The sequence below is a fragment of the Scyliorhinus canicula genome, chromosome 28, assembly GCF_902713615.1.
Source record: "Scyliorhinus canicula chromosome 28, sScyCan1.1, whole genome shotgun sequence".
Classification (NCBI taxonomy): Eukaryota; Metazoa; Chordata; class Chondrichthyes; order Carcharhiniformes; family Scyliorhinidae; genus Scyliorhinus; species Scyliorhinus canicula.
The window spans coordinates 7,568,241-7,585,847 of record NC_052173.1 but is presented as its reverse complement, the minus strand read 5'-3'; the positions used below and the strand labels follow the sequence as shown (position 1 = coordinate 7,585,847).

The following is a 17,607-nucleotide window of genomic DNA, read 5'->3' as shown; positions in this document are numbered from 1 at the left end:
GGGACGGGACAGACCCGGCATTTGGGGGGGGGGGGAGGGGAGGAGAGACCCGGCATTTGGGGGGGGGGGGGGGAGAGAAGAGACCCGGGCATTTGGGGGGGGGGGGGGAGAGACCCGGCATTTGGGGGGGGGGGGAGAAGAGCGACTCGGCATTGGGGGGGGGTGTGGGGGGCAGCGGCGTGCAGAGAGGGGGGGCGACGGATGCCCGGGGCCAACGCACCGTCGCCCCCCCCTCTGTACGCCGCTACCCCCTACCCCAACCACCCCCCTCACACACCCGCTACCTCACCTCCCCCACCACCCCTACCCCCCTCCCCACCCACCACCCTACCCTCCCTCCCACCACCCCTACCCCCCTCCCCACCACCCCTACCCCCCCTCCCCACCAAACCTAGCCCCCCTCCCCACCAAACCTACCCCCCTCCCCACACCCCTACCCCCCTCCCCACCACCCCTACCCCCCCTCCAATGCCGCCCCCCCATCCCCCCTCCAACGCCGCCCCCCCCCCCATCTCTCGCAATGCCGCAACCCCCCACCCTCATCGCCGGGTCCCCCCCTCCTCAACGCCGGTACCCACACACCCCCCCATCTCTCCTCCTCCCCCCCTTCCTTCCTCGTCCCCCCTTCCTTCCTCCTCACCCCTTCCTTCTTCCTCCCCCCCTTCCTTCCTCCTCCCCCCCTTCCTTCCTCCGTTAGTGGGGGGGGGGGGGGGGGCGGCTTTTGGAGTGGGGTAGGGGTTGTGAAGGGGGTAGGGGTGGTGAGGGGAGGGGGTAGGGGGCAGCGGTGTACAGAGGGGGGGGGGGCGACGGTGCGTTAGCCCCGGGCATCCGTCGCCCCCCCTCTCTGCACGCCGCTGCCCCCAAACCACCCCCCGATGCCGCAACCCCCCCCCCCCGATGCCGCAACCCCCCCCCATGCCGCAACCATCCCCCCCCCATCCATCCCCCCCCCCATCCATCCCCCCCCCACCCCCCCCATCCATCCCCCCCAATCTACCGGCACTAAAGTAATTGATTGATCTCTCTCTCTTAACAAACACCTCCCCCCCAATCTACCGGCACTCGAGGTAAGTGATTGATCTCTCTATTCCCAACACCCCCAACCCACTGCCCCCCCCACCCTACCCCATCCCCCCTACCTCCCCACCCCTCTCTCCCCCTACCTCCTCCCCATCCCCTATCCCCCCACCGCTCCCCCTACCGCGCTCCAATGCCTCCTCTACCGTGCCCCCCACCGCCCCCCCACCCGCCCCCCCACCGCCCTCCAATGCCTCCTCTACCGTGCCCCCCACCGCCCCCCCCACCGCTCCCCAATGCCGTTACCCACCCCACGCGCATTCGCCCCCCGACACTGAACGGCGTCAACCATCATCAATGGTTGACGCCGTTTTAAAGCAACTTTGATTTTCGCCGACGTGACCCGTGGCCACGTCGGCGGGACTTCGGCCCATCCGGGCCGGAGATTTGTGGACACTAAAAAAAAAAATGAAATCCCGCCGGCGCCAGCTGTTTTCAGAGGCTGCCGGCGGGATTTGCACAACGCCGGTTTTTGGCCAGTGGGAGATTTAAAAACCCTGCGGGAGCGGAAATAACGCCGCTGCCGGCCGATTCTCCGACCCTGCGTGGGGTCGGAGAATCCCGCCCCATATTTCTGCTGTTTGTGCAATGCCTTCAGACCCCTTTTTGAAAGTCTGTCTCTGTAACAGCTTTTCATGATCTCTCCCAGTCGCTTTCCAAATCCTTCTGCCCCCCCACATCGGTTTGAACAGGATTATTTTTTCTCTCTCTGAGCTCCACCCAGCTCCTCAAACAATGGTTCTGTCCTCGGATGTCTACACTTGAACTTATCATCGCTATCTGGGCTTTTAAAAAAATGTTTTTTCATATAAGTTTAGAGAACCCAGTTCTTTTTTGGCCCCAATTGAGGGGCAAGTTAGTGTGGCCATTCACCTACCCTGCACATGTTGGGTTGTGGGGCTGACACCTACACAGACACGGGAGAATGTGCAAACTCCACATGGACAGTGACTCAGGGCTGGGATCAAACCTGGGTCCTCGGCACCGTGAGGCAGCAGTACTAACCACTTCAACGCCGTGCTGCCCCGCTATCTGGGCTTTTGATTGCCCACTCCTGTTTACACAAAATAACAGGGCCATGCTATGAATATGCAATTAACCTTCAATTTCCAAACAAAGGAGGCCATCAGACTCTGTAATGGTTAATGGCTGGTCAGATCAGAGTGTCCTGGAGGACAATGGATCTTGAGTGAATCACCCCAGCTGAACAGGGGTATCCTGTTTATTCCCATTCACGGGTTTAAGTCTGAATGGGACACTGTAACTCAGGCCAGGTGTGGGTGTATACCTCGGACTCAGTGTTAGCAGGCTTACTCTCAGTCTGTTAACCCCTAAATTGCCCACTACACCTTTGATCCCATTTCTGGATCCTAACATCTCCCCATAACACTTCCAACTTCTCGGGAACAAAATTCCATGTTACTGGACCAGTAATCGCAGGAGATAAAACACTTCCCCCTTTACGTCCTTACTGTACAAGGCCCTAAACATTTGTTTCTGGTGAAACAGTGATTCATGGCACTTGCTTCAATTGAGTCTATTGTATTCAATTACTAGGGGGCATAGGTTTAAGGTGCGAGGGGCAAGGTTTAGAGGAGATGTATGAGGCAAGTTTTTTTACACAGAGGGTAGTGGGTGCCTGGAACTCGCTGCCGGAGGAGGTGGTGGAAGCTGGGACGATAGTGACATTTAGGGGGCATCTTGACAAATACATGAATAGGATGGGAATAGAGGGATACGGACCCCGGAAGTGTAGAAGATTTTAGTTCAGACGGGCAGCATGGTGTGGAAATTGTGACCAGTACCGTCTGAGCAATAATACATCTGACTCTTAAGTGTTTTACAGTCAACGTATCCTGACTTTAAATGCAGACCTCTTATTGGAGCTGAAATCATCTTACCTAATGCAGATTTTGCAGCTGCTGATGCCACCCGAGGGTCAACCACCGATGCCAGGAATGCTACCGTGCTCATGACTGGATTTCCGGACTGGCTGAATGGAATTGGCTGGTAAGCCAATGGGCCGAGTGAAGCTTCGGAATCTTCAAGGTATGGATCTTCTATCGGTAAACGCAAGAAATGCAAGATACACTCATCCTGTGTGCGACTGCCTACATGTTCTGAGACTTTATTCCAATCATCCTTGTACATCTCCAGTGCCTGTGGGGATTAAAAGAGAATTGGAAATGAACCAAAAGGATGTTCAAAAGGACAATGTATTAGAACCACTAATGTTCCATATTTTAGACTCCTGGTCCATATTGAGGAATGAATGGTGGATTGCTGGAATGCTTGCTGTCAGACAGAACCATGCATACATTGCTTGGCTCCTTCAGGCTAGAACCCCAATTGCCTCGTCAGGAGATAGATGTCCGGAACCACTAATTTGGGACCTTGGTGCCAACTGGCAGAAATTTAACTGCTTAGAGAGGTAGAGGCAAGTCAAAACCCAAATTTAAGACATCCTCCTTCAGGGATTTGTGTTCCACAGTTAGATCAGACCCTGGACAGTATGCTACCTGTCCCTTCTCTGGCTCAGAATGAAGAAACCAAGGGGCTTGGGGAAGATGCATCAGGTGATTCACAAATAGAGGTGGCAGAAGAGGAGGAAAGATTAGAGTGGGATGATGCACTATGATGTATATCTGCTGTCTGGACAGTGTACACTTCAGTCTGAAGGGAATGCACACAGTTCCAACATCCGCTGAATATACCATGACGACTGAGTGGGGAATGTGCCAGGTTGCAGCTTTGATTTGAATGTAGTGCCGCACGAGTGATTTACAGTGATCCAGACAATCAGCAAAGTAGTGACATGTTTACCACTGTCTGGAGACAATTCCCGACACACGAAGCAGGCAAGGACAGGCCAGCTTTCTCTCAATCACCGTGACTGCCGTCGTAAAGAACTGAAGACCACTGATTGGGGCTTGTGCAGAAACAGCAAGCTTAACTTGCACCAGGGCAGATCAAAGTTGGTAGGGGTTCACCTCGAGGTGGAAGCTGTTCATCGACTTCTTTCGGGAGTATTGAGTCATCAGCAGGGTGGGGTTTCTTTCTTAAATTCAGGTTGTGTTAAAAGTTAAAAAAAGGGAGGGGGGGGGGGGTAAAGAGAGCAGGTGCCGGATTGGCAGTGGGTAGAGGGGGGGGGGGGGGGGGGGGGGGGGGGGGGGAGGATGTTTAGGCTGTTTGCTGTAGGTTTTTGTGTTCTTTCTTCTTTGTAATGGATACATTTCAAAATGCCTCCAATAAAATGCTTTTTTTAAAAAGTTCTGCAGTTGGTGACCAGGTTAGAGGAGGGTCGGATGAAGCAACTTTCTCTCACCGTGTCTGTCATTATGTAAATCCTTTACGGGTCTGGTTGGACTGGGAGGATATGCAGGGCGTGGAACAATGCCTGACCGTCACAGAGCACCACCTTATAGTCCAGCAATCAGAAAGCCAAGGCCACCACCACCCCTACACCCAACAGTAACTTGCCAGTCAGCGAACACAAGAGTCTGAAATGACACAGTGAGACGAGCACACCTTATCCCATCATCAGAATATGTCTGGTCATAAGCTATGGATAACATGTTTTTGAAGTAAATAGCATGAAATGAATATTTATCTTATTAACCTCCTAAGTGTGGACAGTGTTTGCTAGCAGGTAGGGTGGTGGGAAGTGGTAATGTTTGAAGAGGACAGGTAGATAATTCAGCTTCAGTGGAAGGAATGTGTCACCTGTATTTATTTGGGGGGGGGGGGGGGGGGGGGGGGGGGAAGAGGAGAGGGAGGAGAGAAAAGAAGAGAAATTGTGTGGCTTTTATATCAGAGCTGTGAGATTGACCGAGGGGCTGACTGAGATTTTGTTTCATAAAGGTGAGGTAGAAAGGTTTTTTCAAAAAACCTAATTTTTTTTTTAAAAGGGGCAATTTAGCGTGGCCAATCCACCTACCCTGGACATCTTTGGGTTGTGGGAGGAAACCGGAGCACCCAGAGGAAACCCACGCACACATGGGGAGGACGTGCAGACTCCGCACAGACAGTGACCCAGCTGGGAATCGAACCTGGGACCCTGGAGCTGTGAAGCATTTATGCTAACCACCATGCTACCGTGCTGCCCCTGACAACGGACGGTCAAACCCAACACTCAAAAAAGAATTGGCATCATCTAAATGAGCCCGCGTGGCAAATTTTAACAAGGCTGGAATCATCTCCCCAAGGGACTGGCCCATAATGATCCTCATGAAATTAAATCCTATTATCTGGACGTGAGAGGAAAGAAGGGATAATTGTTAACAAAATTAAAAGAAAATATTTGTTCATGTGTTGTGAGCATCACTGGCGAGGCCTTCTGCACTGTAGGGAGTCTATGATGACCAGCATTTATTGCCCATTTTTAATTGTCCTCGAGAAGGTGCTAGTGAGCTGCCTTCTTCAACTGCTGCAGACCATGTGGTGTAAGGAGGCAGGAGCCACGTTCCCTTTTTACAGCACTAGCTGCCATAAGGTAAGCTTAAACGTCCAGTGTTAATGTTAGTAAATGGATGAAGTTAGTGTGACGAAGAAAATATTATTTTCCTAATATTTCTGTGGTATTCTGTGAAGCAGGATTGAGGGCTGTGTGTGTATGTCTGTGTGACTAATTTCATTAAACTGAATACAGTTGGGTTGGAAGGTTTAAAGCAGCAAAGGGACTAGGTGTAAAAGCAGAATCTGAAGTGGAGATGACCAAAGTTAGGTGTGCGACAGGTAAACACAACATGGGTAGAAATTTGCATTCGGAGATAAGTGAAGATTTGGATTTTTAGCTGCTAACTTTCAAAGGGAACTAAAAGGTTTTACAATTTAAGGATGGATCATAAGTAAATTTGGCAAAGGTTATTAAGTTTTATGGGATCCAAATGTGGGGACAATAGAGAACATGATTTTATATTCTAAAGACAGGTTCAGAGAGATGTTGCGAACAACGATTTTAAAGATGAAACAGAAGAAAAGATATTTAAGGAAGCATTGGGAACTGTGTTGATGTGAATGGCCATGCAAGATCCTGCAGTGTGCTGTGCCAGGACAGAACTGTGAGAGAAGCAAAGTGAAGCAGTCTTCAGCCACTCAGCGAAGTGTCTAGAAAACGGGGTTTTGTTTAAAACCTTGGATTCCCAATCGAGAGAGCGAGCGCGAGAGAGAAGTCCTGTGAAATACCTCCTTGACAGCAACAGTGGGTTGTGTCATGTGGTAAGACTGCTGGAATTTTATAGATTAAGTATCTATAGGGACTGTTGCCTGAAAAGGAGTGTTGATTTCTGAGTTTAACCAAGAAAGAATCAGGGCAGCACGGTGGCGCAGTGTGTTAGCCCTGCTGTCTCACGGCGCCGAGGTCCCAGGTTCAATCTCGGCTCTGGGTCACTGTCCGTGTGGAGTTTGCACATTCTCCCTGTGTCTGCGTGGGTTTCGCCCCCACAACCCAAAGATGTGCAGGATAGGTGGATTAGCCATGCTAAATTGCCCCTTAATTGGAAAAAAAATTAATTGGGTATTCTAAATTTTTAAAAAACCAAGAAAGAATCTTTGGGGGAATGTTCTGAGAGACTAATTTTTAACTGTAAATGTAATCTTGTTTGTTTAAGGTTTACTACCTTTTATTAATAAATATTTTAATTTACGCTTTAAAATCTCCAATTCTTTGACTCCTGACTTCAGCGAACAGCTTCTCATAGTAAAATACAAATTGAAAATCGTGGTGATAGCTTGTCAAGTTTTCCTCTGGGATTTGGCTACTACGACAATTACCACCTGCCAGATCATAACATCAGTGGCTTACTGAGACTTTATCAAAAGCTTTCTGAAAATCGATGAGGAAAGTTTGACAAGGTAGATGCTTGGAGATGAGCGCTGAGAATGAACACATCGATTCTAGTGTTCTGTATACAGTTAGCATTGACGATAAACCCGTTATTGTTAATTAGCTAACTGGTAGTTGCCAATTATTGCATTTACTATACCGAGTTAGACAGATTTTTGATCTACAAGGAAGTCAAGAGTTATGGGGCAGGCAGGAAAGTGGAACTGGTTTTTGGGTTGGCTTATACAGCCTGTCTGGAATTAGAAGTTCTTACCTCAAGTAGTAAAAGTGTCTCCTGCTCCGTCCACTCTCGGGTCGCACTCGCAGCCGCTTTACTCTGGGGGAGAAGAAAGTAGAAGTGCAATCAAAACAATGCCTTCCTGGGATGGAATGATAACGGCTCAATTTATACAGCATCACCAATGCAGCCCAGAGCGATTCATAATCATGACTACTTTAAAATAATTGTTGTTACGAAGGCAGATGTAGTACCTATTTTGTACGCAGGAAGGTTGAACAATCAGTGCTGACTTGGTAGTCGATTTTTGGCACTGCTGCATGAAACAGAAATCTTGGCTAAGCCCTGGGAAAACCCCAGCTCCTATCTCAAAAAGGTGCAGGTACGATGGGCCAAGTGGCCTCCACCTGAGCAGGAACTTGCATGCCATGGGAGGGACCATTCAAATTACCCGTCACAGACTCCAGACAAAATGTCCATTCTTTACAAACAGCACAGAAAGCAGAAGTCCCCATCCAGAGAATGCTTCCATGTCAGACCCAACTGAACGACCAATTCAATCTATTTGAAAGAATTGCGACCACACTATGAATAGAGCCCCACTTAACCTGGAAATCTTTCCTCCCTCTTGCATGTCACGTTTATCATGTCACAGATGGTTATGAGCCATGAAGCCTAGAACCCGGCCTTACCTTAGAAGGAACATTTTTCTTAGCGTACATATCAGTCCGCAGTCCGAAGTTCTGCATGTCTGCTGCCTTCTCTTTATTCTTATCGGGGAAATTGAGCATTTGTTGGGATGCAGATGTCTGTCAAAAGTTGAATTTATTAGTGCAAATTGCAACAAGCTTCATTGCCCTCATTTTTACAAAACATAGTTTGTCTGCATATAATTGCACTTTGACCTGTTGCCAAGCTCACTCCGAAAACGGCCATCAGGGGGTGCTAACGGCACTTTGGTCTCAAATTATAACATGGCTCTTTCTGCATCATTAATATAATACAGTACTAACAAAATGTGCACTATTCATAAAATTCATCTGTCAGTTTATAAGTCAGAGAGACCTTGCTGCATATTGAGTAGCTTGTGAAACAAACCTGTGGAGCTTTGGGCTGAAGAGGCACCAGGCCAGAAGGTGTGTCAGCGAGCACATGGAAATGTGACGTTGGGGGGGGACCCATGGGTGTCGGTCGGCTTTCTGCATCCACCTGGTAATTAATGAGTCCCCATTGCTCGAGAAAAGCGTGCACCCTGCCGACAACCAAGAAATATCACGAGAAAATAGAAACGAAATACTGATTTATTGTGCCCCTCTGTGCAACCACAATCATGGCTATAATTCAAAGCACACAAACATCTGGCATGAAGGAAGAAAACACCTTGGATGAAGCTGACATATAACTGAGTTACTGGAAAGAAAACAGACACTGTCGCTGTGCAGGTTAACATGGAGAAATAGGGGGGAGAAAGGGCGAGTTGACAGGGGAACAATTTCAGGTTTTCAGGAAATAGGGCTCGAAGCAGCATGACATTTTTGTTTATTTATGGGATGCAAACATCGCTGGCTAGGCCTGTGATTATTGCCTGTCCCTAATTGCCCCCTTGAGAAGGTGGTGGTGAGCTGCCTTCCTGAACCGCTGCAGTCCATGTGGTGCAGGTACACCCACTGTGCTGTTAGGGAGGGAGTTCCAGGATTTCCACCCAGTGATAATGAAGGAACGGCCAATATATTTCCAAGTCAGAATGGTGAATGACTTGGAGGGGAACTTGCAGGCTCCTATATACCTGCTACTCTTGTCCTAGGTAATAGAGGTTGTGGGTTTGGAAGGTGCTGCCTAAGGAGCCTTGGTGAGTTGCTAGTACACCTTGTAGATGGTACACACGGCTGCCAAGGGGTGCCAATCAAGCAGGGCTGCTTTGTCCTGGATGGTGTCGAGCTTCTCGAGTGTTATTGGAGCTGCACTCATCCAGGCAAGTGGAGAGTATTTCATCACACTCCTGACTTGTACCTTGTAGATGGTGGACAGGCTTTGAGGGGGGTCAGGAGGTGGGTTACTCACCGCAGGATTCCCAGCCTCTGACCTGCCCTGGTAGCCACAATATTTATATGGCTGGGTCCAGTTCAGTTTCTGGCCAATGGTAACCCCCAGGATGTTGATGGTGAGGGAATCAGTGATGGTAATGTCATTGAATGTCAACTGGAGAGCGTTAGGTCCTTCTTTCTGAGAAATGATTTAATTACCTGAGTCACAATTGGTACTGAACACTGCAAACAACAGCGAACATCCTCAGCTCTGGCCATACGATGAAAGGAAGATCACTGATGAAGCACCTGACGATCCTGTGTGGATGCCCTCAGATTGAGATGATTGGCCTCCGACAATCATAACCATCTTCCTTTGGGCAGAGGTCCTAGGAAAGGAGTTTTTCCCAGGGATGAATGGAGAAAGAAAAGGGTTTGAAGGGGGTCGGATGACGTGAGTAATGTGGGACAGAAGGAAACGGTCAGATATCATGGGATTAGGGAGATGGCGAGTTCGAGGAGATATCTGCGAATATTGGATAGGAGAGTTTATATGGAGGGAGAAGCTAAGGGAGGACAGGAGGGCCATGAACTCAGAGAAGAAAGGGAGAGAGCAGTTGAAATGAAGATCAAAATCACCAAAGTAGGAAAGAGATCTCAACAAAAAAAGTTGGGGGGAGGCTCGATGGCCAAGGGGAATGAGGAATTGAAAAGAGAAGATGAGTAGATCAAGGCGCTCAAAGGAACAGAAAGTACCACAGGAGTTGGGGAAGGAACCACAGTGAGATTTGGTGATAACAGCAACACCGCAGCAATTTGGGTGGGGCAGATGGTGGAAAGTATAGTCAGGCAGAGAGGCTTCACGAAGAGACAAGGGGCGTACCGGATTTCTGGTTCAGCACGTCGGCGGGATTCTCCGTTTCGCCAGCTGGTCAATGGGGTTTCTCATTGTGGGGCAGCCTCACGCCATCGGGAAACCCCCGGGATGCCGGAAAAACAGAGCTTCTCGACGGCAGAGAATTCAGCCCAAGGTGTTGCCACCCATAAAATATGTTTCTATCAATGCAGGGTAATATAGTCATCCATACAGCAAGCAGCTTGGTCACGAATAAATGGACACTCTGGAGGGAATAGTGGAGAGAGGTTGCAATTGCTAATCTGCTAGCAAGGTTTTGTTTTCCTTTTTAATTTTCCCAATTAAGGGGCAATTTAGCGTGGCCAATCCATCTACCCTGCACATCTTTGGGTTGTGGGGGTGAGACCCACACAGACACGGGGAGAATATGTAAACTCCACACAGACAGTGACCCAGGGCCGGGATCGAACCTGGGAACTTTGCGCCGTGAGGCAGCAGTGCTAACCACTGCAACACCGTGCTGCCTGCAAGATTAACTCCCAGTGGGTGCATACAACCCATGTCCCTGGCTTTCATAAAGCTGCAATGCCACCGACCTCTACTACTTTTTGTTTAGTACAGTTAAGTTCTTCAAAGCGATTTTCAGAAAAAATAAATGAAGTTACAATGCTTGTTTAAGTGGATTTGAACAATTCTTCTCTATCACATACCTCATTATTGCACAGACATCCCCTGCCAGATTACGACGACATGCTGTTGATGTGAGGTACTCCTGTGGATTCAGACGGTACGTGTCAATCATGAAATTACGATAGGCAAGGTAACTGGGGAAGAATGGGATTAAAAAGATGGTTGAAGATCAGTTTTGCCAAAATGTCAGTGTTAAGAGACTTCACAAGACTTCAAGAGCCTGGATTGATCAAACTGTTCCCAGTACTGTATGTTCAACCTCATCAGGCCACTGCACAGCATGAATTAAAAGGTTTTTGTGATGTAACCCAGTACCCTCGTCACTTTGTGTGCTGACATCTCACACTGTTTGCCAAATGTGAGAAGTGAGGGATCTTTCTCACCTTCCTTCATGGCAAGTTCTAACCCACCCACGGGGTATACATGCTTCCTACTTTTACTTGCAATATACATTTTCCCATATTGAGCTCCATTTGCTGCTAGTTAGCCCAGAGAGTAGAATGCGTCTGTTTGTTAGATGTGGGTCAATGGTAGCACTCTTGCCTCGGAGTCAGATGATGGGGGATTCACAGTGCATGATCTGAATGTCAGTACAATATTGCATGTCAGGGGCACTGCCTTTTGAATGGGATATTGAACCAAAGCCTAGGTGGCCACCCTCATGGAAGCAAAAAATCCCATGACACGATTCCAAGACCAGGCTACCTGACTAATATTCAACCACCAAAAGCAGATGAGTTAGTCATTGTTCTCATTGCTGTTTGTGGGCGCTTGCTCTACAAAATTCTCTGCTTCTGTAAAGCACTAGGGGGAGACAGTGCCGGACTGGCATTGTCACTGGACCAATAATCCAGACACCCAAATAATGCTCTGGGGATCTGGTTCGAATCCCACCACTGCAGATGGTGAAATTTGAATTCAATAAAAATCTGGAATTAAAAGTCTAATGATGACCATGAAACCATTGTCGACAGTCGTACAAATCCATCTGGTTCACTAATGCTCCTTTAGGGGAGGAAATCTGCCGTCCTTACCCGGTCTGGCCTACACGCGACTCCAGACCCACAGCAATGTGGCTGACTCTTAAATGCCCTCTGAAATGGCCGAGCAAGTAACTCAGTTCAGGGGCAATTAGGGATGAGCAATAAATGCTGGTCCAGCCAGCAACGTCCACATCCCTTGAATGATTTTAAAAAAAACTTGGAGGTACCCTTGGAACGTGAAAGGTGCTGTACAAATTCAAGTTTCTTTCTTACCAATTTACAAATTTTGAAGTTAATTCAAGCAAAGCAAGTCCCTCGAATATATTTCGGAATCTGCTTTTCACATTTTTGAAGGCCTTGTGATAAATGTGCACCGTTCTCAGTCGAGGGCCTAAATTCAGTCAACCCATACAAATTGGTCCCACACTGATGTCACTTTTCTCTGGTCACTTCTTTCACGATGTGTGCGCACATCTGAGATTTACTGTGTGGGAGGTCTCTCGTGTCTGCCAAGTTTGGACATTTTTTGACCATTTAGCCACAGAAGGGATGTGGAAAAAGAGCTGCATCTAAGGACTGTGCATTTGCACAAGTTCAAAGCTAAGTACCAAGATGAGAAAGGTGGTCAACATGCTAATAGTCTGGACACTGATATTGCTCCCTCAAAGACAGTAAAACAGCAAGCAAATCATTGAGCCTGTCTTGGTAATTAGTAAACATCTCGCACTCATCAAGCGAGAAGGGTTCAAGTCCCAGAGACTCAGCAAATGTCCGCTCCTCATGTTGGGAAAGCTGGGAGGTCAAAGCTAGCGACAGAGACACAGGTAATCAAGTCCAGCAAAGTCAGTCAAGCTTTAAACAGGAAGCTATGAGGGCAAAATTTGGTCAGGCAGAGAAGAATAGGGTAAGTTATTTTGTTTAAGTCAAGTAGAGGAATTGACTGATATGCGGAAGTACAGCATGTTCACTATTATGTATTATAACACAAAGACACATTGTACTGATTCGGTTAAGTCAGCGTGACCATGACTGCTGCTCTGTATGTTCACCTGCTGTGAGATAAAGCACCCTAAATGATTGATGTATGGACTCATTTTATAGAGTATTATTTTAATCCACCTTTGAAAAAGCCAAAGGTAGTCTTGCAAAAATGTTACGGTCACAATGGGATACTGCTGTTGTACCACGAGATGGTTGTGTTAGGGGTTGGTTTAGCACACTGGGCTAAATCGCTGGCTTTGAAAGCAGACTAAGGCAGGCCAGCAGCACGGTTCAATTCCCGTACCAGCCTCCCCGAACAGGCGCCGGAATGTGGCGACTAGGGGCTTTTCACAGTAACATCATTGAAGCCTACTTGTGACAATAAGCAACTTTCATTTCAAATTTGATTTTCACATGAGGCCGCACGAGTCGATGCTGGCACAGAAGGAACATGGGATCTCATAGGAGCGAGTGACTCCACTGAACCGGAGAAAGGCTCGACGGCAGAACAAAATTGAGAACTATTTTGTTTTCTCACAAATGCTATATATACTGCATCCGCTATTACTGCTCCTCTCTCTGGTGCTTCCCATGGGTGATATAAGCATATGGTGTGCTTCTGTATCCACCTAATTTGGGATTCTTTCCAAGTGCCACCTCATAGGGAAGTACAAGCAAGATGACCGTCTCCTCCACCTCACTGAGGACTGCAAGGGAGTTTGTTCTTGGGATGTGGTTGTCATTGACCATATTTACTGTCCATCCCTAGTTCCCCTACTGGTGAGCTGCTGTAATCCTCGTGGTGGTCGGGATTATTTTACAACAGAATGGCTTGCTGGACTACTTCTAAGGATATTGAGAGTCAACCTCAGTGTGGGTCAAATGTCAACTATTGGTCAGAATGGATGGTGGCGGGTGGCATGTGGCGCAGTGGATAGCACTGGGACTGCGGCGCTGAGGACCCGGGTTCGAATCCCGGCCCTGGGTCACTCTCCGTGTGGAGTTTGCACATTCTCCCCATGTCTGCGTGGGTTTCACCCCCACAACACAAAGATGTGCAGGTGAGGTGGATTGGCCACGCTAAATTGCTCCGTAATTGGAAAAAATATATAATTGGGCACTCTAAATTTATAAAAAGCAAAAAAAGGATGGATGGTGGCGGAGGGCAGCATGGTGGCGCAGTGGGTTAGCACTGCTACCTCACGGCATCGAGGTCCCAGGTTTGATCCCGGCCCTGGGTCACTGTCCGTGTGGAGTTTGCACATTCTCCCCGTGTCTGCGTGGGTTTCGCCCCCACAACCCAAAGATGTGCGAGGTAGGTGCATTGGCCACGCTAAATTGCCCCTTAATTGGAAAAAAATGAACTGGGTACACTAAATTTATATTAAAAAAAAGAATGGGTGGTGGCGATGGGCTCTCTTCCATCTAAGACATGAGTGAACTAATTGATGCTAATCGGGTTGTTATCATCATCGTAATGGTTCCGGCCCACAAATATGAAATGAAAATCGCTTATTGTCACGAGTAGGCTTCAATGAAGTTACTGTGAAAAGCCCCTAGTCGCCACATTCCGGCGCCTGTCCGGGGAGGCTGGTACGGGAGAGCCAGATTTGTTGAATTCTATTTCAAATCTGGCCACAGTGCCGCTCATTATATACCATGACTACGACATTATTGCTTCAGATTTCTGTGACTAAGATGGGAGCCAAGTGCTAACAATTGGGTCACCTTCTTGTGCTGGATCCTGAGATAGCCCAACAACCAGTACTTTGAAATCCATATTGGCTAGTTGCTTATGGCTGCCATCCATTATGAACACTGGACTTGATTGGGAATTTGAAAGCCCCCTCGCTCAGAGACATGCCAATGTGACCGGGTTGCCATGGAGATGAAACTCACATAGAAACCTTTTGAGATCAAGTGACAGTTTTCACACCTGCACACAGTAACTAAGAGTAAAGGGACAGCTGTTGTGAGACAGGGAGTGAGACAAAGCAGATACTGCTGTGTGGGGTGGAGAAGGACTGTTCAGCGGGATGCTTGTCAGACTGGGACAGAAGCAACGGGACCGTTGGAGATTTAAGGAACAAGGAGTGACCACGGTGGGCCTTGCTGGTGAAAGCCGAATCTGGAAGGCTCAAGCTGAGTGGAATGACTTTTGAAGGACACTGGAAGTTTCAGCCAAATGCAGCAGGCCGAAGCGAGCCTGTTGGACAGTTTGTGTGTCCAGGAACTTTGGACTTGTTCTTTAACGCTATAGGTCTGCTAGAAGTGTGGTGCACAGTGAAGGGTTTGTTAGATGTATACCGATTGCACGAGTCAGTTAAAGTACAAGTATCCTCTACTTTTGTTGTGTTGATTCTAGTTTGTTTGTTACAGTAAAGTTTAAAATGTGAAATCTTGTCCATTAGTTATTTCCATTGCGGGTTTGGGAAATTCATTGCTTTTTAACCGTTATCGGTGTCAATGCGGATTAACATGTTTGATTATTTAGGAATCCTTTAAAGGAGCCGGGCGTGTTGAGTGGATGTCCTGCACCCTTAGAGACAGCAACTTTTTCTATGTCTTTCCTGACATTCCTTGAATGGAGGGCATTTGTTTTATATAAATGATTGGTGATCTGTGTGGCAATGAACCACTGACCACAGCTAAACCTGTCATCAAGGTCCTTATAAAGGTGATCCCCATACCTGTAATTCCAAAGTGACAGACCTCTGGCAGTCATAATTTAATGAATGCCATGAGCCAACCTCCTAAAGTTGGGAGTTACGTTGGTCTGTAACCCAACCTCTTTCAAATGCCGTACTTCAGACTAAATGTGTTGCAGGCCTGGGAACCAATCTGTCATTTACTAATCGCTACAGAAAATAAGGACTTGTCTGCAAATAAATACTCACATCTCTGGAGTTTTGGATTTGTTTTTTCCATTGAAGAATTCTGGGAGAGCTCGTCGCTCAATGGCATGGACGCTGTTGAGAAGAATAATAATTCAGGCCTTGGTGGAACTGTTAACTACCGCTCTATATAACCGGGTCCCCCCAAAGGAAGCTCCATGGCAACCTGCTCTCAAACCAAACCCGATGACAAGGCGTTTGGAGTCCATTTTGTGTTTGCAGGTAGCTGAGCGTTCATGTTCTGCTCTACAGTCTGCCAACGTCAAGTTTCCAGATGACACCAAGATTGGCGGCACCATGGATAGTGAAGAAGGTTATATAAGACTGCAACAGGATCTTGACCAATTGGGCCGATGAATGGCAGATGGAGTTTAATTTGGACAAATGTGAGGTGATGCATTTTGGCAGATCAAATCAGGGCAGGACCTACTCAGTTAATGGTAGGGAGTTGGGGAGAGTTACAGAACAAAGAGATCTAGGGGTACAGGTTCGTAGCTCCTTTAAGGTGGAGTTGCAGGTGGACAGGGTTGTGAAGGCGGCATTCAGCATGATGGGTTTTATTGGTCAGAATATTGAATACAGGAGTTGGAACGTCTTGTTGAAGTTGTGCAAGATAGTGGTAAGATCACACATGGAACACTGTGTTCAGTTCTGGTCACCCTATTATAGGAAGGATATTGTTAAACTAGAAAGACTGCAGAAGAGATTTACGAGGATGCTACCAGGACTTGATGGTCTGATTGATAAGGAGAGGCTGGATAGACTGGGACTTTTTTCCCTGGAGCGCACGAGGCTTAGGGGTGATCTTATAGAGGTCTATAAAATAATGAGGAGCATCGATAAGGTAGATGGTCAACATCTTTTCCCAAAGGTAGAGGAGTCTAGAACTAGAGGGTATAGGTTTAAGGTGAGAGGGGAGAGATACAAAAGAGACCAGAGGGGAAATTCCTTTACACAGAGGGTGGTGAGGGTCTGGAATGGGCTGCCAGAGGCAGGGGTAGAGACGGGTACAATTTTGTCCTTTAAAAAGCAGTTAGACAGTTACATGGGCAGGGTGGGTAGAGAGAGATATCGGCCAAATCCGGGAACGTTGGACCAGCTTAGTGATAGAAACTGGGCGGCATGGACAAGCTGGGCCGAAGGGCCTGTTTCCATGCTGTAAACATCTATGTGTTTATATGTTCGAGATTGGAACAGATTATATTAGAAGTTGAAGTGATCTTATCTGAGAAGTTGAATTTATCTGACATTGGAAACACTTGATTTAGGCTGGACAATGAAGAGGGGAGCTTCGTGGGATAAGTAATCCCCCCAAACAAAACGTGGAATTATCCTGGGAACGTGCAACCCCTTTGCAATGGGACGGACACGTGTGAAGTGAAAATGAATATCCAACATCAAAGGTTTCAATTCATGATAACTATTATCATTCACCAAAAGATGTACGTCAGCCTCAGCTCAGCTAATACAAGCACCAATTGCCACAGGAATACCTGTTGTAGTCAAACCAAGCTGCATAGCTGGGTATGATGATGTGGTGAGTCTGTTCCGTCACGTTGTCCTCATGCAAGTCAGGATTCTTTGTCTGTTCCCCTTTGTTTCCAGCAGAAGTGTCTTCCTCATCCTAGATTAGAACAATACATTTCACCTTCTGCTGCTGTGTGTGAAGGACTTGTGATATTCAACAAGACCCTCCACCCATTAAAAAGTGACACCTTCCTGACACAAGATAGTCACCTTGCAAAATGCCGCAACCGTTCAAATTGAATGCCTCTGGCAAAGCAATATTCAACCATGAACCATCAAGCACGTTATCAGCGAAGAGCTTCAAGAGGTACTTAACAAACTGGAGTTATAACTAATGCAGCACAGTAGATAGAAGAGTGGAATCCAATGTTATTGAACGTTGACCAGCATCACTATTTGAAAGAAGTGGGAAAATTGTGAGCTATTTTAGGGGCACTATTGCTGCAATGCAAGGTAGCTCTCGGCCAGAGCATCACTCCTCATTAGCACCAGGAACATTAGACCCCCCCCCCC

General features: G+C 47.6%; 1 protein-coding gene across 4 annotated transcripts in view; it reads right to left on the bottom strand.

The window, feature by feature from the left end:
- Positions 1-17,607, bottom strand: part of LOC119958193 (SWI/SNF complex subunit SMARCC2-like) — a 79,270-nt gene that overhangs the window by 47,303 nt on the left and 14,360 nt on the right. For all 4 annotated transcript variants that reach the window (XM_038786561.1, XM_038786565.1, XM_038786563.1 and 1 more), the window contains exons 4-10: positions 17,061-17,191; positions 15,571-15,642; positions 10,730-10,843; positions 8,238-8,391; positions 7,832-7,948; positions 7,176-7,238; positions 2,979-3,237 (exon numbers count right to left, since the gene is read on the bottom strand). In XM_038786561.1, the coding sequence (XP_038642489.1) occupies positions 2,979-3,237; positions 7,176-7,238; positions 7,832-7,948; positions 8,238-8,391; positions 10,730-10,843; positions 15,571-15,642; positions 17,061-17,191 (910 nt within the window). The remainder of the gene's footprint in view (positions 1-2,978; positions 3,238-7,175; positions 7,239-7,831; positions 7,949-8,237; positions 8,392-10,729; positions 10,844-15,570; positions 15,643-17,060; positions 17,192-17,607) is intronic.